At 45.1% G+C, this 22,344-nt stretch overlaps 1 protein-coding gene across 2 annotated transcripts; it reads right to left on the bottom strand.

Moving 5' to 3' along the window:
- On the bottom strand, positions 1-21,986 carry Rgs8 (regulator of G protein signaling 8). 2 transcript variants are annotated; one of them, XM_026392885.2, is made up of 5 exons: positions 21,967-21,986; positions 16,899-17,000; positions 16,020-16,084; positions 1,479-1,645; positions 1-183 (listed from the first exon to the last, which is right to left on the bottom strand). In XM_026392885.2, the coding sequence occupies exons 1-5, from the start codon at positions 21,984-21,986 to the stop codon at positions 1-3; spliced, it is 537 nt and encodes a 178-aa protein (XP_026248670.1). The 2 variants fall into 2 exon arrangements, with proteins under 2 accessions (XP_026248670.1, XP_077658907.1); XM_077802781.1 differs by lacking the exon at positions 21,967-21,986 and adding an exon at positions 19,947-19,972.
- Positions 21,987-22,344: the final 358 nt, after the last annotated feature.

Genomic DNA, 22,344 nt, shown 5'->3' with positions numbered 1-22,344 from the left:
CTAACTGAGCCTCCTCTGGCTTTGGGACAGCAGATCTAAGTACATTTTGGACCTCAGGAACCTAGGGTAAGAGTCTTTCTCCATGAGGCTGTGTACTTTTCCCTGGGCCTGGTCAAAGCAAGTCAGGGACGGCTCTTGCATGTTCTTCCTTGTGGCTTCTCGAGTCTGGAAGTCGATGTTTACCTAGAGACACAAACAGAGAGCAAGTTCACAAACCCCCAAGGGCCAAGCCATGTGATTATCACTAATGACGGCATCTTATATCTTTAAGGTGATATAGGCTTTTTAAGCTGCCATCATGGATCTCATCTCTGAGGATCACAGCAGGAATCCTGTGCCATCTGAAGACCAGATATTCTTAGTTTCAATTTGTAAATAAGGACACTGAAGAAAAGAGAGCAAAGCTTGCAAAGCTTGCCTCAAGAAGAAAGAACAGAGTCAAATTTTAAAACCCCAAATCAATTTACTCCTAATTCAAACATCTTGATTTCAGGGAAGGGTTAGATTCAAGCCAAGTGTTAATGCAGGGTCCCTGAAGTAAGCTTTCCCCACTGTACTTCCGTAACTAGTGCTCTGTAGAGAAAGAGCCTGGTCAGAATGTACGGCTCTATTCCAATCAGCATTATAAGGATCCTCTAGCACCCTATTCACCTGGTGAAAACCTCATGCACTCCCCAGTCAATACATAATTGAAGAGCTCCAGATATGCAGCACTCCTGCACTCATAACAAGTATTTTATTCAGTTAAAACTCTCCCAAGTGAAATTCTGCAGGATAACTCAGAATGGCATTTCACAGAAATTCACCTCATTATCCATAATTATAAAAAAATATATATAAGGGCTGGGATTGTGGCTCAGCAGCAGAGTGCTTGCCTCATACGTGCGAGACCCTAGGTTCGATCCTCAGCACCACTTAAAAATATATGAATAAAATAAAGGTACTATGTCCAACTACAACTAAAAAATAAATATTTAAAATATATATATATAAATAACTCTAAATGTTCATTAATGAGCAGTGGCAAATATTGAATAGGTACCTTATCGATAACAGAGTAATCTTGAAAGACAGGTGATATTATTCCCTTTTACACTGAGGAAAATGAGACTCAGAGAGATTAGAGTAAATTGACCAAGATCATACAGCTAATTAGTGGTGGAGCTGAGATTGGAATCAAATCCCAAAGCAGATCTTATTCCATTAAACTCTGCCGTCTTGTAGTAGGATAACAAACAAACATGGACTCAGTGGCACCTACTCTTGCAAAATCCCTGCAGCAACCCAGTTCCTGATAGCATATGTATCAGAGACAGCTTCTGCTCCTAAAAATAATCCCTTTTCATTGAGAGTCACCAGAGTACTATGAGGCTCAGTTCAGTAGAAGAAAGTCCTCATCAAACCCTCTCTGAGGAGAGAGATGTGGGCCGGGAGCCATGGACAGAGGTCTGACAAGATGGGTGCCCTGGCCAACACACCTCCCGTGGAGCCTGCACATCCACAAACTCCTCAAAGATCCTGTGGGCCTTGGAGACCAGCTTGGCGGTTGACCTGGTCTTCTTGAACTCCTCGCAGGCCAGCCAGAACTCCAGGTTCTCCTCGCTGAACTCCGTCTTCAGGAAGGCGCGGAAGGCGGCCACCCCATCTAAGGAAGGGGGGGAGATGGAGAGAAAAGAGATAGGACAAACCTAAGTCCAAGAACTAGAGAAGATAGATAGAGAGGTAATAAGTATGTGGGGGTGCCCCTCAGGGTCCAAGCTCACTGATGCCCCCTTGACGACTGCTTTCTCTTAGACACGCAGGAACCCTGAGAGCAAACTGTGCTTCTCGTCCAAGGGTCAGAGCCATACCAGGGAGGAATGTTCAAAACGCCATAATCATAAACATGGGGAGGCCTGGCCGCATCTAATCAGCCCTCAGGGTTTATGACCCATTCCCTAATGCAGGGTCGGTGGTCCCTGGGGCTGCTGGTTGCTAATTAGGCCAAGGTAACATAGGCATTCCATACTCTACTCTAATCCAAGTCAATACCCTGAGAAAACACACGATCTGCGGCAAGACCAACTAGAGGCGAACATGTGTGTCTCAGAGCCAGTCAGTGACCAGAAAAATATCTGAGTAAACCCCTACCAAAATTCAGTTGGTAATGCCATCCTGCCGCCTGGACCCCATCCCCAGCCTCTTTTAGAAAACCTTTGAGGTCCTGTTTTTTTGATGTTTTATTCCATATATTCTTTACTTAAGATTTGCCTATCAAATTATGTTTTAATTGAGGTAGATTATAATTTTCCTACCAAATAATTTAGCAATGATCATCCCCTTTCATTCTTATTAATCAGAGTCATCCACATTGCCAAGCAGAGCTTTCCATCGGCACAAGGTGATCAGGGTCACCACATCAAGTCCAGAAGGAAAATGACATTCATTTACACCCTGTGCTTTCAGTTAAATGTTTTTATTTTAAATATTTTTATCATGAATTATTTTAACCCTTAAGGCTCTCCTCTAATCCAGGAACAGCTACAGCTTTCCATATACTGTCCTCAGAAGAGGAGCAGATACAACCCAAAATAAAGAAGTGCCACGGTGGTTAACAGTGACTCTGGTGTACTTTTATTTCTTTTCTGAAGTTCACTAGGAGGACCAACTGTTCACAATTCTTAATTCTAGATGATGATGATGATGACGACTTGGACATCTGATGTCCACGGATATGCACCAGGTCAGGGTGTTGGCTAGGATCATTGAATAGGTTGTCGGTATCAGGCAGTTGATATATTTAAATGTTTGTTTTTTGATTTTTTGGATACATTTTTATTTCTCCTAATAAAAAAAATCATTGTATGTTTTTGTCTTTCAAAACAGACGTTCTAACGTCCACATTGGAACAGTCATAAAAGCCAAGACTTGGCATCACAAGAACCAGGGACTTGATTGAGAAAGACGAGGGTTTTCATGGGGCTCCCAAAAGCCAAGCTTTAAATCGCAAAGAGATTTGAGTTTGGAGCTCTGGATTTAACGTGTTTAAGAAAAGTAGGGTGGCTGGTTAATCTACCATCCACACCTGGACAGCTCTGCAAGTGAAGGACGTCGTGTTAATGACGTGGGGACAATCTGCATAAACCAAGACCATCACAGATGACACCCAGAGCACATGGTCGCCAGACTCTGAGTCATGGGGAGAGGGGACAGTAGGGTATAGTGTAGGGTTACATCCCAGCAGCAGGATGGAAGTAAAATCATGGTTTAGGCTAAAATGAGAAGTCTACTCAGGGCCCCTCCCACCAGGTCAAAACTCTAGAAGGGAGTAGGAATCCATGATACATTGGGAATCCCAGCAACCACAGAACAGTAACATGGCAACATTTAGGCAGAGATGGCCTGAGAATCATGCATTCAATTCAAGTGTAGTTTTTAAGTTACTAATGTGAAAAGCACTGACCAAGGTCTTTGGATATATTAGAGAACAAATCATAAAATTACTTCCCATTAAATCTCTCATGGATGCTTTCTTTGATACACCTCCCACACTGGGGCCTCTCCAAATTTCCCATGGTGGAGATTCAGAAGTTTCCAGAGGTGGCAGAGTAAACTTGGGCCTGAGAGCAAGCATGCCTTCCAGAAGGTTTCCGCTGCCTGGACCAGCCTTCCAAGGACATCCAGTGCCCTCTGGTTCAGCAAGGAAGGACTCTGAGCAGTGACCACAGAGGACCTGAGAAGACCTGGGGCCCCCAGGCCAGAGGTCTGTCCACCTGCCTCTATCTTTTCTTTCCAGGCTTGTTTTTTGTTAAGTAAACTTATTTTTAATTGGTACATAAAAATATAAAAATCATACATATTAGTAGGGTAATGTAATGTTTCATGCATGGATAGATTGTGTAATGTTTAAATCAGGTTAAACTCCTGAAACATTTATCATTTCTTGACAGTAAAAACTTTCAAAATTCTTTCTTTTAACTTTTTAAAATGTACAGTATACTTTACTGTCCTGTGTAGTCATGCTATCATGCATGCAATAACACCCCAGAAATTCTTGCTCCTATCCAGCTGTAGCTGAGTACCCACTGACCAGTCTTTCCTGATCACTCCCTCTACCTCGATTCTGTGAGGCCAGCTTGCTCAGAATCCACCTCTGAGGGAGCTCATGGGCCTTGTATCTGTCTCTACACAGTTCCCACTGAGGTCAGAGACTAGGAAGGAAAGGGGAGTCAGAAGGGCCTCTGAGCCTATGTGTTCACCTAGAAGAGGAACTGGAAAGGGACTCACGAGTCTATTGTTTTTGATCCCTGACTGGGAGAATTTGTGTTGGTTTTTATTTTGTTTTTCACCAAACAAAAACAGGTGTTTTTGAGCAAGTTGACTGTAGTTAAAGATAAGGAAGGGAAATTCCCTTGCTGCCTTCCTCCATGGTATTGGTAAGGACATCCCTGCTAAGGAAGCTCTGTCCGGTCCTAGGCGAGACAAGGTTCAAACAGACTCTCTTCTAAACCAGGTTTCAGCTTTGGTGGGCCTTGTGTGGATTAAAAGAAATAATACCTGCAAAGTGCCCCCCGAAAGAGAGTTACCGTCCTTCTTCACATTTTACAGAGGAGGAAGTTGATGCTGAGAGAAGCAGCTGGCCTGATTTCACACAACCAATAACATGCAGCATTAAATTTAAGGTAAACACCATGCCTGTAACCTCAGCGGCTTGGGAGTCTGAGGCAGGAGGACTCCAAGTTCAAAGCCAGGCTCAGCAACTTATCAAGGCCCTAAGCAACTTAGCAAGACTCTGTTAAAATAAAAAATAAAGTGGCTGGGGATGTGGCTCAGTGGTTAAGCTCCCCTGGGTTCAATCTCTGGTACCAAAACATAACAAAACAACAACAAAAAAAAAACCTTAAGGTATACTAACCCGGATTCCATGTGGTAATGATGCCATTCTCGTGGATTTATTTATTCATTCACCCTCAGATGAACTGGCCTTCTGCTAAGTGCTAAAAGCAGACACAGCAGCAGGGTGTCCTATATACGCTTGCCATCAAAGGGCAGTCTGAGCCAACAAAACATAATTGTGGCAACATGACAAAGTGTGATAAGTTATACAATAGGGAAAGTACCTAGGGCTAAGAAAGGGCCTAGGAAGGGCACCTGGGCCAGCGCTGAAGCAGGAAGGAAGATCAACAGAAGGAGCAAACTTTTAAGCTCAGACAGGAAGTTAAGAAGGAAGCTAAGAGAAAGAAGGAAGGGAAGATAGAGAAGAGAATCTCAGGAAGAGGGAACCACATGCATAAAGGCTAGCATTAGGAAAGTTCATTTGAGTAATTAGAGTTTAGAAATACCAGTGTTTGATAATAATCAAATGGCTAAAAATGATTGGGCTTATTTTTAGAATGGGCTTACGCCAAGAGGCCCATGAACGAGCCCTGCAGATGGCCAGGGAAAGATCACTACCAGGACGAGGAGTGGCCCCTGGGTCTAGGGCTACCCAGAGCGCTAAGCCATGCGAGTCACGGCGGGCCGGGGACCTGGTCATACTGTGGTAAGGATAGTGTGACTGAGAGGGAGGAAGTGGAAACCGTCCATTCAGATGTCTCTTGCAAGAGCTGAGAAGGAAGAAGAGAGATGAACCAGCACAGCTGAGGGGGAGCCATCAGGAAAAGACTCGTGCTGCTTATTGGTTTTTTTTATTAAGTTAGCTTTAGGTCTGTTTAAAGGTTGATCAGATCAGAAAAGGCTTTCTTGAGCAAGATGAATTGAGGTTAAAGGAAAGAAAGGTTAATTTAAAAAAAAATGCTGCCTCTAAGAAGGCAGAAGAAATAGGTCTGAAAGCAGAATTATGAGGGTGAGAAAGAGGAAAAGCCATGTGTGAATGCAGAGAAGTTTCTAGAATTAGGTGGGGAATTGAAGGAGTTGTCTGCTGTTGGCTGGGGAAGGAGGGAGGAGTTAGGGGAGGCAGAGTCTTTCTTCTTATTTATTTAGGGTTTGGGGTAGGGGCTTTATTGATTTACTATATATCATTGGTAGCTTGGGATTTTACAAAACCCTAGCTCTGTTTATTTTCACAATGCTGTTCCATAGATACCATCACCCCCATTTTCCACAGGAAGAAACAAAAGTTTAGAGAAGTTGATTCAATTGCTCAACTACTCCATTGGTAAGAGGAGAACCAAGATTTCCAGCCGGTTCCACGTCACTCCAAAGCAAACTCTTTCCAGATGTGTTTGCCAGCAGAGAGGGGGAGCAAGGAGGGAGAGAGCGGAGAGGAGAAGAATGGTTATTTGGAAAGAAGGCAAGTTTTACAGAAAAGGGACCAAGAAGCAGAGGAACTTGTCCTTCTTAATGACATGTGAAGAAAAAGAGAATGGGAGATGAAGACAGAATATAAAATACAAAGGAATGTATCTGAGATTCATGGAGCTGGACAATCCTGCTCTTTATAAATTTGGGGTGAGGTTGCCATTTGGACTACATCCACGTGCTAGGTTTTGGAGCTGTGTGTCTGACATGAACAAATCATATAATGCCACCCCTCACAGAACTTTCAGGCTAGTCTAATGTAAGAGATATTTAGTAATAATTTAAAATGATTAATTGAAAAAGTACAATAAAATAATAAAATAATTAATTGAATAATCCCAGATGCTAAAAGGGAGGGTTACCATGCACCAAGAGGGAGGAAGAACTTTTGATTTGAGAGTGTTATCTACCTCTCAGAGAAAGGACCACCCTCTCTAAATGAAACTTGAACCTTGAAAACAGCCAAGATTTAGGAACTGGAAGTTGAGGGGAAAAAAGGAAAGATAGATATCAGGAGTTTAAAAAATCAGAGAGGCTTAAAACAATCACAGTGAGCACTTTATGAGTAATTCCTTTGGGCACCACACCAAATGTTTTATGCTCCCTACGGCACTTGCTCCTCGTGGCAAATCCATAGCAGAGGTCCTGATGTTTCACCATTTGAAAGGAGAGAAAAATAAAGCTTAGAGAAGTGAAGTGAGCTGCCTGAGGTCCCACAGCAAGTGGCAAGGATACCAAATTACAAGGCCAGCATTTGCATGTGTGTCAGTGGTCCAGTGTCCAGATCTGCACGATGGTGGGGCCCAAGAGCTGCCTCTGTCGGTGCACAGAGCCTGTGTGACCTTGGAAAAGTACCTTAACATTTTAAAGCCCAGGTCTTCTCATCTGTAAAATGGGAACAATCTCAGGACTTGCTGCCCTGGATTGCTGTCAGGATCAAACGAGGCCATCCATGCAAAAGTGCCTAGTATTCATTATAGGCTGTCAGTGAATGTGAGCTCTTCGAGAAGTTTGTTTTACAAAAAGGAAAGTGGAATGTGGAATGTTGAATTGTGTATGGTCACTTGGCCAGAAAAAGGAGGGAAGTGGATTGTGCACATCTGTGTGACTTCAGAAGCCACACTACCTGCCCCTCCTCTGATAGTTAGTACATGGCTGTCCCAAAGGAAGGAAGGACAGTAACCCTGGTTAGGCAACCACACTGGACACATGTATGCTGCAGCCCTACCCATGTGCATTTGGCCTACAGTCCTGGAGATTCTCCAGCAGGAGGACACCTGCCATCACCTTCACTGTGGTGAGAACTGAGGCCATGAGGTGCCACCGAGAACCTGGAACCTGCCTGCCCTCTCTTCTCCCCCACAATGCTGACCACCAGCCCTAGCTCCACTCTTACACTTAGAAAGACCAAAGCATCTTCCTGAGGGGCTGTGGCGCTGCCCAGAGCAGACAGGCGTCTTTCCGCCTATGACAAGGGACTGCAGGATGCTCTTTCAGCATTTCCAACTGGAGGCCAGCATTTCCAGGATGGGTCAGAGGGAACAGGAGGGGAACCCAAGCATAATATGGCACTTGGAATTTGCCAGGAATTTCAAGGGCAGAGCTGAGGGATGAGGAAGGAGAAGAGAATGGCCCAGCTCTAGAAAGCCCTTCCTGGGGCAGGGGGAGGGCTGGATCTTGAGAAACAGCAGAGAACAGATTGCCGTCAAGACGCCACCATAGACAGAGGTCACAAAGGCCCAGCAGACTGCACCTGCCCTCAGCCCTCTGCTCCACACTTTTTCCTCCTACCCCCTCTCAACCCTGGCCTCCTCCTACCTTTTCACATTCCCAGGACCAGCACTGAGGAAGGCACACCGTGGAAGGTCACTGTGCAAAGATAAGCTGTAGCCTGGAGCAGTGGAAGTGAGAAGGGACAGGAGGCGTCCACTGCTTCAGAGCCCTCCTCCTGCCTGGAGCAGATGGCGGCAGCAGGCTTCCAGGACAGACCACTTGCCCCCCACATGCACACCCCTCCTGCTTAGGCAACCTAGCAAACAAATTGCACAGGACCAGAGCGGGTGGGATTTGCTCCTCTCGTCCTTGTCACTTCTCCCCTCCATCCACTGCCCCGCTCCTCCCTGAAAGCATTGTGCTCTCTCCTCCTGCTAACTCCCCAGCACCTTTCCCTTGGCTTCTGTCCTGTGCCATCCCCCCACTGCGTTTCATCTTTCCCCTCTTCCCCACCAGGACCCTCTCCTTGACTTCAACTTCTCCATAAACTGCTGGCTTATCTCTGAGCTCATCAGTGTCCTCCCGCATCACTCAAGGTGGCCACGCTGGTAGCCACAGTGAATACCATTCACTGCGCTTCCTCTGCCAGGGCCCATGCCCCCTGCACACTGGACCCAGGGAACCGGAAAAGAGCAACTTTTCTCAGACCCCAGAAGCCATTCTGCCTGGAATGGTGTCCTGGCTCTGACGCACACCAGCTAAATGTGAGCTTGAGCAAGAAGCTTGACCTCTCTGTGCCTGGGTTCCCTCTTCTGTGAAACGCAGGTGAAACAGCACCTTCTCGGGAGCGCTATGTCATACAAGGAGCTCACACATGTCAACAATCCGCAGAATGTGGAACAGAGCGCTCCATCCGTGCTAGCGACGGTTGCTTCAGTGGTGTTTTGGTTTTGCCTAGTGCAGAACATAACACACCCAATACCAAATACAGTCTGGTGATTTAAAGGGGTCAGTAGGTGATGAGCCACTTCGAACAATGGGAAAGAAATGGGGGTGGGGGGAAATCTGTCTTTCAGTCACTGCATTTCATTTCATTTGGGTTTTCTTTGGGTGACCCTCTAAGGAATCAAGACTTTAGGAAGGTCACAAAATTTTTATATCGGTGCCTGTCCAGTAGCAGGAAGAGAGAGGCTTGCCCAGGAGTCCTGGAAGAGTGGACAGAATATCGCCATTCTCTTGAGCATCCACAGAAACTCCAAGAACATACCGGAGCTGCACATGCTGCGGCGGCTGGCTCTCTCCCTCTAGTTCTTTGATGCAGAGTGCTTACATAAGGAAAGAAACTGGGTCACTATGAATGAGCAGTGCAGCTGGTGCAGCAGGCAGGGTGGCTTAGGTAACAGTTCAAGGTCCAGCAGCCCCGGTTAGCTGGCTTCAGGGGTGGGCTGGAGCCTAGCTCCCTTCCCAGACTTGGAAAAATACAAGATCTCAGGGCGGAAAAAAAAAAAAATTAAGCTCTAGGCTTATTAAAGTTCTCCCCCGAAGATCAAAGTCCTCTTGTATTCCTGATCAATCAGAGAAAATAGCCCAGTGAATAGGTTCCAAGGTCAGACAGAGGATAAAACTTTGAAAGAAAATACATTTATAAAATACAAGACATATACACTAGTGGTGAAATCAAATTGCCCTTGGTTGGGAACCATGTCACTGATTTGAAATTTGTGATGAAAATACAATCGGGAGCAGAATGTTTATTTTGTGCTATTTATGAAATGAAGGTTTTTAATAAATAACTGGAGCTAAGCAAGATTTAGGTAGAGAGATAACAACTACAGCCAGTTATTTATTGGCAAGTAATAGGTATGCTAATTATACTTCAGTCTTATGAGTAATTTTCTTCAATGATCTGTACTTTGTTAGTGTGTATTTATATAGCAAGATGACATATTTTTAACCATAGTAGGACTAGAAAACTGTGAGAATCTTTGTGCTAGGAAAGACTTGATCATGTTCTATGTTGGACACAGAGAAACAGGGATGCTCTAAGGCTGCATGCGCCTTACTCCTAGGATGTGAGAGCAGAGGAGGAAGGAGATCCTGGGCCTTCCAACCCCACTTCCAATGTTCTATCTTAATCCACAAGCAGAAGTTGAGCTAAGCCATCAAGAAAAGGTAGAGACGGTATCTACAACTACAGCAAGAAATTGACAAGGAATTTTCTATCAATGGGGGAAAAAATAGACATACCCCTAATTGGGTGAAAGCATAGCATTCACAAATGACTCGTTTAATAAAGAAGTAACATAAAACCTCATGTGCACCCGTCCATAGCCTAAAGGATTTCAAAAATTAAGTATCCAGGATTTTTCTCAAATTGGTTTGATGGGGGAATACTGCAGAGATTCTCAAAGAGGGAACATATCAAATTCACTTGCTGGGCTTTTAAAAAATACATCCCTAGGAGAATTTCCTTGCTTTCATGGGAGAAAGAGGGAGGAATGAGGAGGGGATTCCAAAGGCTCAGGGGCCCATGGGGTGGGTGATACAGAACCTGAATAAGCCCCGCTAGTGATAATATCCCCAATCCACTGCCTCAAGCTGCCCAGGGGATTAGGAGGCTGGTACAATCTTGGGCATAGAGGATCCATAAAATGCATGTTTTTAATGTCATGTTCTAACAAAAATAATAAAAACAGCTACTTTTCATTGAGCTCCTCTGTGTGCAAGCCGTCACATTTAGCATTTCACAACAGCTGTCACAATGAACGCTCTTGACTACACTAGGCAAGTCCTCCCGTCCCCCTCTTACAGACGAGAAGAGTGAGGTTTGCAGATGTGAACTCATTTGCCACTCAGCTGGTCAGACAGAATGGGTAAGGGAGTTTGTCCAGTGGCTTCCATCCAGACCTTTCCACCAAGCCTGGTAAGTGGCCTGGGACAGCCCAGGCACTCCTTCCACAAAGGCTAGATGGGCAACATTCCTGGGTGCCAGTAAATACCCAACAACGTGGAGATGGTGGCAAGGAAGCAAAGACGTTATCTGTTCCACGCCCTCCGCCTCAGTTTCTCCAGAAAACACACAGGCCATCTTTGTTGATGTCCTGTTGGCTGTCCTCCCTACCTACATGGAATCCGTGCCACATGCTGGATGGTTAGAGGCCCACACAGCCTGAGAGCTGCAGAAAGCAGCAATACAAGATACAGTATTTTGTGTGTTTCTTGGAAAGCCAGGGCCACCTGCTCCAACAGCAAGCTCCAGACTCATGTTTTCCTGAGTGTGTTGGAGAACAGCCCTTGCTGTACCCCAGTGTGCACAGATGTTCCTAAGGGGCTGGTAGAAAAAACACCCCAGGGGTTCTGATTCTGGGGATCCTGAAACAGGATCCAAAATGCTCATTTCTCATAAGCTCTGGACAGGGGCTGGTGCCACCTTCCTTGGATCTCACTTTGAATAACACGATTCCAGAATCTTCTGGCTTAGAGAGGGTTATGGTGGGGCAGTGAATGGAAACTGTGTGTTCTAGACTTAAAGGGCATTTAAATGAATAATTTAAGAAATTTAATGAGCCAATAACTTGGTCTTTGTTTATTTGATTGGGGTTCTCTGCTTGGTGACTGTGTGACCACTTCAAGTCATTATATATATATATTTTTTTATCTCAATCATTATCTCAAAGGGAGCTAATTTTTAGAAACTCAAAGCTTCTTTATTGGTCTCATTTTCTCAAAGATAAATGATCACTCTGCAAATGCAAAACATTGTCCTATTGCACTTAGTGTGCCTTGGGCCAGATGGGGACAGGTCAGCATGGACCCTCCATGTTCTGTGCAAACGATGAAGCAAGGCCCAACTTCCAAACAAATGCCCAGAGTGAGGCAGTAGGTCATCCGGGTGTGGGGTCAGGTGAAAGAAAAGGGTAAGAAATGCAGCCTACCACTGTACCTTAAAACTAGAATGAGTCCAATTATTTGTACAAAAAAAAAAAAGGAATGAGAAATGGAAGAGGGAGACAAAAAAGAATGGAGAAAGAAGGGGAGAATTTATTCCGACACAGCGTGTCCCTCGAGAAGCTGGACAAATCACAGCATATGCCTGAACTGCATCAAGAATGAAAACAGAAGACAAATTATTTTGTTCCTGTCCTCTAGCAACCTGTCAGTAAAGATCTCACCCAAATGAGGAAGCTTCATTCTCCTGGGTATGAGCTGCGAAGCAGAAAGACCTCTGGGGGCTCATATGTGTGCACAGATACACACTTGTACACACACACACACATACCCCTTGGGGCAAATACGTGCACAACTCACAGACACCAAGTCTGATTGTTAGTGGGAAAAGATGCCAAATTAACACACATTAGAAACCCTTCCTAGTTAATGAAGCCATCAGCAATTTCAAGTTCAGTTACAAAGAAAAAAATGAGCACTTAGCTAGTGGTTACCTCCCAGGCCTCCTTGGGTGCCTTTCCTCTTTGTATTGCATTTGTAAACAAATATGATTGGAAATAAAACTACTCCAAATATTTGCCTTCCAGATTTTTTTTTTTAATTCTAAACCTTAAGAAATAGCAAAGTTGCTTTCCTTTTGCCTGAGATTTGAGCCCATGAACTGCTCTGCCAAGGAGGGACTGTGCCAAGGAGGGCAGAAGCCTGGAACAGGGGCACCTCGGTCCCCCTTCTGGTAGCTGGAGCCATTTCAGCTTTGAGGCAGTTTTACATAAGCCTGCAGGCAGCGCTGAGTCAAACCACCTGCTGTAGGTGATTGGGTACTGTCCAGCCCCCACATTTGCTACAGAACACCCCAGGACGAGGGGGTAGAACTAGATCCAGCTGTAAACACGAGGTAACAGATTTTTCAAGAGGCTAAATAGTACTCCATGAAGGGCACCCAATTATCCAGTAGCAGAGCTGGGTCAAAATCAGGAACATAGATTTGACTCTCAGTCAGTGCTATTCATTTAATTGTTCAAATACCTGTTCTCCAGTGAACTGGAAACCATGCTCTAAACTAAAAGCAGTCCTTGTGGTCCAACACTTCTAATATGGACAGGACAGAATTTAAGAGGGTCGATGAATGTCAGGATTCCATTTGAAATCTCGAGGCCACCTACAATGTGGTCACACACTCTATTTTTTTTCTTGTATTATTCGTATGCCTGCCTGTCTCCTCTGACAGCTACATTCTCCACCAGGCATGAACGGGGTCCTGTTCATTTTTGTGCCCTATCCCAGCTGCATAGTATAGATTTTGTACATAATGAATACTAAGCACCTCCTTTAGAAAATAAATGAGTGTCCAAAACATCTAGGCAGAGGAGGGATAACAAAGGTGTTCTATAATTATCCAGATTTTTCATGGAATAAAAATTTTAGGGAGGACAGCCGCCCATGTGTGGAGAATTGCCAGGGAGTGGGTTCCAGACTAATGTATGTTTTCTAGAGCTCAGTCATTCGGGGACTCTACTTTCTACTTCTTAGGATGTTTTATGTCTTAATTGAAAGCTCTGAAACACATCTCATCAAAGCTGTCCCTCCTCAGGAACTAGCACATGTACAATCCCTTTGGAAAAGCTAATCAATCCTGATGGAGTCACAACTTCAACCCAAATTCATTAGACTTTTAGAAAGTTGTCAACACCCTTCAAAGTAAGCTGGCCTTGAACTCCTCTGTAGCCCCACGGAGGGGTAAACATTCAAGTTCAAGTTCTAAAAGCTTGAGATTCTACCAGTGATTCTTAACAAGGACTCCTTTCTTCTCAAGGACATTCATTCCACTGGCTTTTTACTCCAAACTAACAGAGATAAAAACAGAAAATCAGATTCCAAGAAAGATCATAGAACTTCAAAGCTCAAAAAGCCCATTTCTGTCCTTATTTGACAAAGAAGCAAATTGGTGTCAGCTTGAGACTCCTTAGCCAAATCCCATCTCGGAAAAGTGTCCTTGCATTCCTGGAAAACAAAAGCATCTCTGACAGACGCAGAAACAAGTATCTTCAGATTAAGAGACATTGAATTGAGCAAATAAAATTAAACCTCTTAAATCTCCAGGTATTGCCACTGCCACAATACAAATGCACCCCAAGCTTCCAACACTTAATTTCACCTCCGTAAACTTGTCTCTAAGGGCTTAATATTAATCATTGACTACAAAAATTTGCAACCTTATGCTCAAGGCATAATTTATTTTACATTTGATAAGTTTTAAAAAATCATTTTTTAAAATACCACCTTATCCTTATACACATCTTTGAACAGAGAGCCCAGAATCCTCTAAAGGCGTCTGTTCACTTATGAAGTTTCTCATATGCAGGTGACAGGTAGCAAGCAGGTATTTCTAACCCCATTTTAGAATGAGGAAACAGCCTCAGGGACCTGATCTAAGTGAATCCATTGCGAGGCGGAAATAGAAATCCAACTTCAGGATGACCTTGAATCAAAACCAGCCAGAAAAGGCAGCATAAATTGGTAGTGACACTTGTTTTGGCAAATTCAACTCCAGAAAAATCTTCAGAATAGCCTCATTTAAAAAAAAAAGAAAGAAAGGCATTACTGTCGAATCCTAAATGTTATCATACATATGCCGTTACCTCGCTAAATTCATGGCGTAAGCTTGCTGTGTGGGGTTTAGCCATATGGTATGTATGCTGTATCTATGCTGCTTTATTTTCCTGTCTAAGTACAACCCATGGAATACTAAAATGACTATTTGTCTCACGAAATTACTTGTTACAATATGTGCTTATTCTTAGATTATGCATTTTATTTTAAAATCAATTCAAAAGTAGTTTATTAAGCATCAAGGGCAGAGTCAGAGGAAACTCTTTAAGTGGAAAGAAAAAATCACTCCTAGAGACATCTTCTGAAGACCAAGGGACTCCATCAAGACCACCCACCTATATCAAGCTGACTTGGAATTGGGGACAGGTCTGACTCCCACCCAGCACCTTTAACTTAATTGTACAAACCATGTTCCCCAGTTAGGTGGAGTCAACAGCCAAACACCCCTGCTCCAAACCAGTCACTGACATGACACACTTACGGGGAACACCGAATGCCTGCCTGAGACCTTCCAAAGCTTACAGCACCCCTTTTTTTCTTCTCCAGCCCTGCTGAACAACTTCCTGGTATTTAATGACTCCTTGGACTTGCTCAGAAAGAAAACAGAGAAAGAGCTGGAAAGTTGGACTGATAGCAAACTCCATCACCACACCACAACAGGACAACTCTCTCTGTTTTTGCAGCAAATAAAAGATACCTCAGACAAGGAAAGAAGAAATGGGAGAGGAAGAGGGATAGCAGAGGCTGTGTTCTAGTCAGAAACTGGGGACTCGATGCAGCTGAGGCAGTCATCCCTCAAAATAGAACGAGAAGTCCAAATTCTGTCTTGAGTAAATACCGAGCCCAAGATTCTTCAATGACCTGCAGAGAGGCCATTTAATTTTATAAACAAGATCCAGATGGAACATAGAGTCTCTCAGACCATGGAGCCCATCACTCCAATCCCCTAAACTAAACTCTCTTTTGTTAAAATTGCTGATTGAATAAAATTGCTGATTGAATATTTCTGAAATGACCTCCTCTCCCTCAAACACCACTAAGATTTGCTCAGGGGAACACCTAGGCATAACAGGGGACAAATGAAGACCATATCTGGATTTTTTTTTTTTTTTTTTTGTGTGTGTGTGTGGTGCTGGGGATTGAACCCATGGCCTTGTGCATGTGAGGCAGGCACTCTACCAACTGAGCTATACCCCCAGCCCACATACCTGGATTCCTGCAACTCAACTGCTGTAACATGGAATATGGCAGGACCATACTTTGAACCCAGAAAACAGAAGACCTTCATCTCTCTACACGTAAATTATCCATTTTCTTATCTTTATGCTCCTTTAGGAGGCTCTGTGAGCAGGGGACCCACACAGGTCTGGAACACCTCACACAGTACCTGGAGCCCCAGAGGCATCTGGTGCAAACTTTTATTAAATGAATGACTCGCTGAAACGTGAGGCCACCTGAATTCTACTTACATTTATGAGAAAGAAGCACATCAAAGGAATCTGCCCACCTTGTAGCTTCTTCTGTGGATAACCTCCTAGGAAAGAAGAGACACCACTCTTGAATATTTCTGAAATGACCTCCTATCCCTCAAACACCACTGATATTTGCCCAAGGGGATAAATAGGCACAAGAGGGGACAAATGAAGACCAGACCTGAATCCTGCAATTCAGTGGCTATAAATTTGTGCACTCCTAAGTGATGGTTGGAAAAAACTTCAAGGTGGGAATTTGGGAAATTCTGTATATCGACTTTCAGTCTAAACAATGAAGTGAAGTAACTGGTTTAAAGACATCAAAGTAACGGTGGAAAGAAACTGGTCTTAGAGTCAGAAAAGTTAGGCTCAGCTCGTGACTCCATCTCTGACTGTCACCTTGATATCTTCCCCGCTGAAATGGAGATAAATCATGCCCATTTCTGAGCTGTGTGAGGGTTAAATGAGGCGACACCTGTGACATCACTTAATACAGTGCCTGCACAGAATAGGCAGGGAATCCAGATCATCTGAATCTAAGCATATTTTTAGAGTAGGTTTGAGTGTTTATTTCCAAATCGAGAGCTCAGATTGACAACTAAGTAGAACCAAGAAGTATCCTTCGCCACCCACAGCTTTGTGAGTGATGTGGGGTATGGTTTTCTTTGGAGGAAAAGGAGGGTTCCTATTCCAACATCACTAAGCCATACATTCCTTTCACTCATGCTCAGGGATATTAAAGCAGCTGCCAAGAGGCAGGAATTTATTGTCCTGTGGCTTATCTGGTCAGCAACCAGAAAAGAATGGGTTATATAACCCCATGGTGGGCACCCCGCAGTGGGCACCCCAGGAGCGCTAGGCCGCCATACTACTCACTTGAGAGCACGGTTGGGTTTGTCGGGAAGAATAGCTGTGAAATCACTACATGAGTCTGACTTGTGAGACAGGCAGCCCAGTCGAGTCCTCATGCCTTTGTTCCTGCAACAAGCACGGGGGCAGAAGGACGGGACTGTCACGATCATCGTTGTCAGCTCCAAAGGGCCCCTGGAACTGCGGCTGCAGGAGCCAGCACTGTCCCCCTACCCCCAGGGGACCCCTGAAGAACCAGAAGAGAGCACCTAGAGTCTAGGGCTCTCCTCCCTCCTTAATGTGACTGCTAATAGGTACCCTACCCTACTCTAGAGGCTTAATGCTTTTTAAAGCTGACAGGGCAAGTTGATAGTAAGTCAATGAAGGTCATTAGCTTGGAAGAATTTCTAAATTAGGATTCTCTGTAGGGAAAGGAAATACAGTGGTGACAAAATAACAATCCACATTTTGCTTTCCTGCCAGGAGGGCAAAGTAGCAGCAACAGTAGCAGCTTCTAATTGCAAAACCCCAGAAGTAGTTCCACACCACCAGGGAAGGAGGGCTTGCAGAAGGCAGAGTGCACATCAGAGAGTCAGAGCGCAAAGCCTAGGGCTTGGAGGCTGGTCGGTTCCCTCTCGGGTTCTCTCCACTCATCCCACCCATAGGATATATAGGAATGAAGGGCTATGGACCTCAGGGATTGATGTCTACAGGGGAGCGGCAGGGCAGTTGACACAATCCACAATTAAGAACCAAGATCTCCTTCATTAGTTCTTACACTTGCTTAACTAAACTCCTGTATTCCTATTCATACTTTGGCTTATGTCAATGGGCACATTTAAATTTTTAACACTTTTGTTTAATTTCTCATACTTTTTATTTTCCGAAGGACCCACAAGGTGACAGGATCCAATGAGAAATATTCCCACCCTCTCTGACTCTCAACATTAACCCTTATTTACCTTTTAACCAGGGGTTGGCAAACCAAAGCCCTCCAAGGTGCCTGTTTATGTACATAAAGTTTTATTGGAGCACAACAACGCTGTTTGTTTACATATTATATAAAGCTGGTTTCAACGACAAGGGTGAAGTTAGGTAGTTAACCCAAATAACTGAAAAATATTTGCTCTCTAGCCCTTGACAAAATAAGTTTGCTAACCCCTGACCTTTATCCATGGTAACTCCTCCTGTTGAGGGCAAAGGTAAGTAGATGGGGTGTGGTATGATCAGATCAGGGCTTCAGATTGACTTATAAAAGGAACTGCCACGTGCACATGGGTAACCAATTACCATGGAAATGGTCCAAATTACCAACAGAAATGGCCGTTTTCCCCATTGTAAGCAAGACCTTTGGCCAGACTTTCTTTCCCTCCTTTTCCCAATCCTGGGACTAGGCAGAGGCCTTAAACATCATCCAATTCAATCACTTCCTTTGGCTCAAATGGATTTCCATCCCTGACCCTGTAATTCTCTTTGTTCACAGAAATCTCATCCTACAAATGTCTTCCACTGAGTTGGCATTATATTTGGCAGGGATGGACCACATTTGTATGCTACAGTACATCTCCAAAGAGCCTCTTAGGGCTGGAACATCCAAGTTTCCAGAAATATCTTCTGTCCTGCAGAAAAATGGCCTGCACATCCCTGTTCCCATCTCTGATCTCCGCCAGACCACACCAGAGTCATCTACTGGCATTTCAAAACATCCGCAAGAGACATCGCCTCTCCTGAGACAGCAAACATCTCCTGTGTCCACTCACTCTTACAAACCCCAGGGTGCCCAACAACAGCCATGCAAGCAGCTGATTGAAGTGGCCCTGGAGTCATCCAGTTCTGTGAATTCAAGTTAAAGGTCCCACTCCTGCTGTACCAAGACCAAACTCGACTTCCAGCCAGGCAGTTCGTCCCAATGGCCTGGGGATCATTAGTCATAAAACAATCAGGTACTGCCCCCAAAGGGCAATTAACGGACTCTCAAAAAGTGGCAAATCCACACAAGCCATTTAAGAAGGCTTAGCATGGGCCAGTGTGAGGGGGGCTACTTGTTACCAAGACAACCGTGACTCTCCCAAACCACTGGAAAAAGTCTTCAACAAAATATTCTTTCGGGGCTGGGGTTGTGGTTCAGTGGTAGAGAGCTCACCTAATACTCGTGAGGCACTGGGTTCGATCCTCAGCACTACATAAAAATACATAAAATAGGGCTGGGGCTATAACTCAGTGGCAGAGTGCTTGCCTAGCATGTGTGAGGCACTGGGTTCAATCCTCAGCACCGCATAAAAATAAACAAATAATATAAAAATGAATAAATAAAATAAAGGTATGGGGTCCGTCTATAACTAAAGAAAAATTTAAAAATATTCTTTGGGGCAAAATGATTTTTATTTTCCACTTTCCTAGCTGAGACCCAAGTTATAATCTTCTAATAAGTTAGTTAGAGCTCAAATAATGGGAGAAACAAAGGTAAAATTTTAAGTTACTTTAAAAAGAAGAAGAAGAAAAATAGGTCATGGTGGCACAGGCCTGTAATTCCAGAGACTCAAGAGACTGAGGCAGGAGGATCCCAAGTTCAAGGCCAGTCTTAATAACTTAGCAAGGCCCTGAGCAATTTAGACAAACCCTGTCTCAAAAGAAAAAAATAAAAAGGGCTGGGGATGTAGCTCAGTGGTAGATCATCCCTGGGTTCAATCCCCAGTACTAATAAATAAATAAAAAATATTAAAAAATAAAAAGTTAAACTTTCCCCCGTCTTCCACCCCAGGAAATTACAGAGGTCTTAAATGGTTCCATACAAGCTCATGCACAGTCCCTTGTTCCACCCCACCAGTCACAGCCAAGAAAGAGGTCCTAACAGTCAGCGGGAGAGTGGAGCTAAGGCAAGTTCTGCTTGCAAAACCCCAGCTTTGCAAGAAGCACACAGGCAAGAGCAGCTCAGTCCACACAGAGGCCTGGGGGACAGAGGCAAGTGGACCACCCAGGGGCTTACGGCTTGGGCCAGGCTCGCACAGCAGGGGAGGTGGGAAGGTGGAGAAAAGAGGAGAGGAACAGGGACAAGAAAGGTCATGGATCCATTACCTGCGTGGCATCAGTAAGGCAGCCATACAGGCATCCGCTTACGGTTAACCCTTGGGCTGGTTTGCTGGGACGCCGGGGCAGCAAATAAGACTGCGGGGCTCAGGGATTTACCCTTTCACGTCCTCTCACCTAAAATCAAAGAATCTGCTGTAAGAGGGGTCACCCTCTCTCATCTGACTACACATTTCCTTCCGAGGACTATCCACTAATGGAGCACCTCCCCACACCCCAGCTCCCACAAATGCCTACTTGTCCTTAGCAGGGGTGACCAACCAAGGATGGACAAGAACAAATGGTTGGGTGGCTTTGCTCTGTTGACCACTGGTAGGAAGTTCCTATTTCCCCAACCACTGGCCATCAACAGAAAGTGGGACACGTGCCTCCAGGGAGACACGGGCCTGACAAGCCAAAAATTACTGTTCTCTTTCTCTTACTAGAGTGGGGCCCAAGTGACCAGCCAGGAAGGGAGGGGGAGCGGGGCAGCCCTTGCTCCAGAATAACGTGGTTGGCTGCTGCTCTGGTTCTTGCTCCCCTCCAAGGGCACCTGTCCCAGGTGGGAGTGTGTTAAGGCTTGGGAGATGGGAGCAGGAGGGAGGTTGGAGCAACTCCAAGGGAGCCCTCTCAGGGACCCTGCTTGCTCCTTTACAGGGATGACAGGCGCAGCCTGAAGAAATGAATATGCAAGTCACTCTTTCAGGCCCATATGGAGGTTGCGTGACCTTCCTCAGCCTGAGGACTGGCCTACTCTTGACCCGAGGAGGGAGGACAGGGGGCGGGGAGGAGAGGATACTGAGGTGGAAGGCTGATTGACTTATAGTCTCTCTCCTGAGGGTCCCATTCTCAATACTTCAGGCCCTTTGTTCCCACAGAAGAGAACTGATAGGAAGGAACACGTGAAGAGAGCAGCCTATCCATAAAGGGTTCCCCTGGGGAACTCTGACACCAAACATAGAATCCATTTTCAAAGAAACCTAATTTAGATAGATAAGGCTCCTATGTGAGCTACACCATTTAAATTATTTTGGTATCACCCTGAACATTTCACAAATACTTTTTTTAAATTACTCCCCTAATAATACTATAATTAACAAATTTAAAAAGAATGCTTTGCTAGAACTAAAAGAGGAAAAAAATTAGGTTTGATGCAAAGACTCATCCCCATAGATTGTGTTCCCCGACACTAGGAATACTTCCCCCAATTATTGTCCAAACTGGGCTTACACCTGCTTGCCCAGAAGTCAGGAAATCAAAGCCCTTTACAATGGTAAGGGCCCCTACAAATCATTCCTGGGGCACCTTGCTTATGGGATTCTCCCCCAGGAGTGGGGGAAGCCCCTGTCGGTGGCCTCCATTATCCTGGAGCTGAGCGCAACCAGAGACTACTACCCACATATGACAGGCAAGGTCATTTAGGGCAGGAGACCACTCAACCTCTGTTCCTGCCTGGTTGTCCTTCCCATCCTCACTGCCAGCCCACACTGGTTTGCCCATGCTGTTCAGACACCTGTCTCTCTGTCTTCCAAATCCAGCTCTGCCCAAATTGCCCCTCAGCCCCGCCCCCCACCCCCACTGATCCTTTGATGAGCTCAACCTTGAATTCCATTAAATGAGAACTAGGAATATACTCCAACCCAGCTACCCTGACCATTTCAACAGCTTGGGGCTCTTATCCCAATTGGTCCTAGACTTTTGGGGGATGGAGGGTGGAATCAAGGGGTTGCCCAGAGCCCAGGAAGTTCAAAGATGTGACTGCACCCATGGGGAGTATGCTCTGGTAAGTGGACACCACCTCACAGGTGACTCAGGGGCAGACAGGATGGGACATAATGGAAAAAAGGATACTCAAGGAAAAAAACAGGTTAAAAGCAAAGATTTATAAAGAAGGGGAGAGAAACTAAGAGACTCAACTGGGAGAAAGCAATCAATATGCATGAAGAGGCAGGTTAATTAAATATGGATAATGCAATCGGTGCACACAGACACCCCAGGGAGGAAAGAGAAAAGCAAAAGCAATACTCACTGTCGTTGACCAGTCCTCATGGCCTGCAGGTCTTTACCAACTGGATGGTGAGAGAGGCTGTGGGTTAAGGAGCTCTGAGGAAAGAGTAGAGCTTGCTTTTAGCAGTGAAGTCCTTGGCAGGAGAAGGGCATGTTTGCATGGACACAGGCTCGCGCACACATACATACACAGGCATGCGTGCACAACACACCTCCCACCACTTGAGCCAGGCAGCAAGCGGCCCCGCTGAAAGCTCTTCTCTCTGCTTGTCACATCCAGTAAATACTGAAGCAGCCTACACCCAGCAGGCGGCGGCTCGGCTCCCGGGCACGGTCTGCACGCCCATCCTCATTGGCAGGATGCAGGAGGTGCCCCTGAGCAGAGCTGACCTGGCACGTT

Source organism: Urocitellus parryii, chromosome 9 (assembly GCF_045843805.1).
Source record: "Urocitellus parryii isolate mUroPar1 chromosome 9, mUroPar1.hap1, whole genome shotgun sequence".
NCBI lineage: Eukaryota > Metazoa > Chordata > Mammalia > Rodentia > Sciuridae > Urocitellus > Urocitellus parryii.
This window is presented reverse-complemented; position numbering and strand designations above follow the sequence as displayed.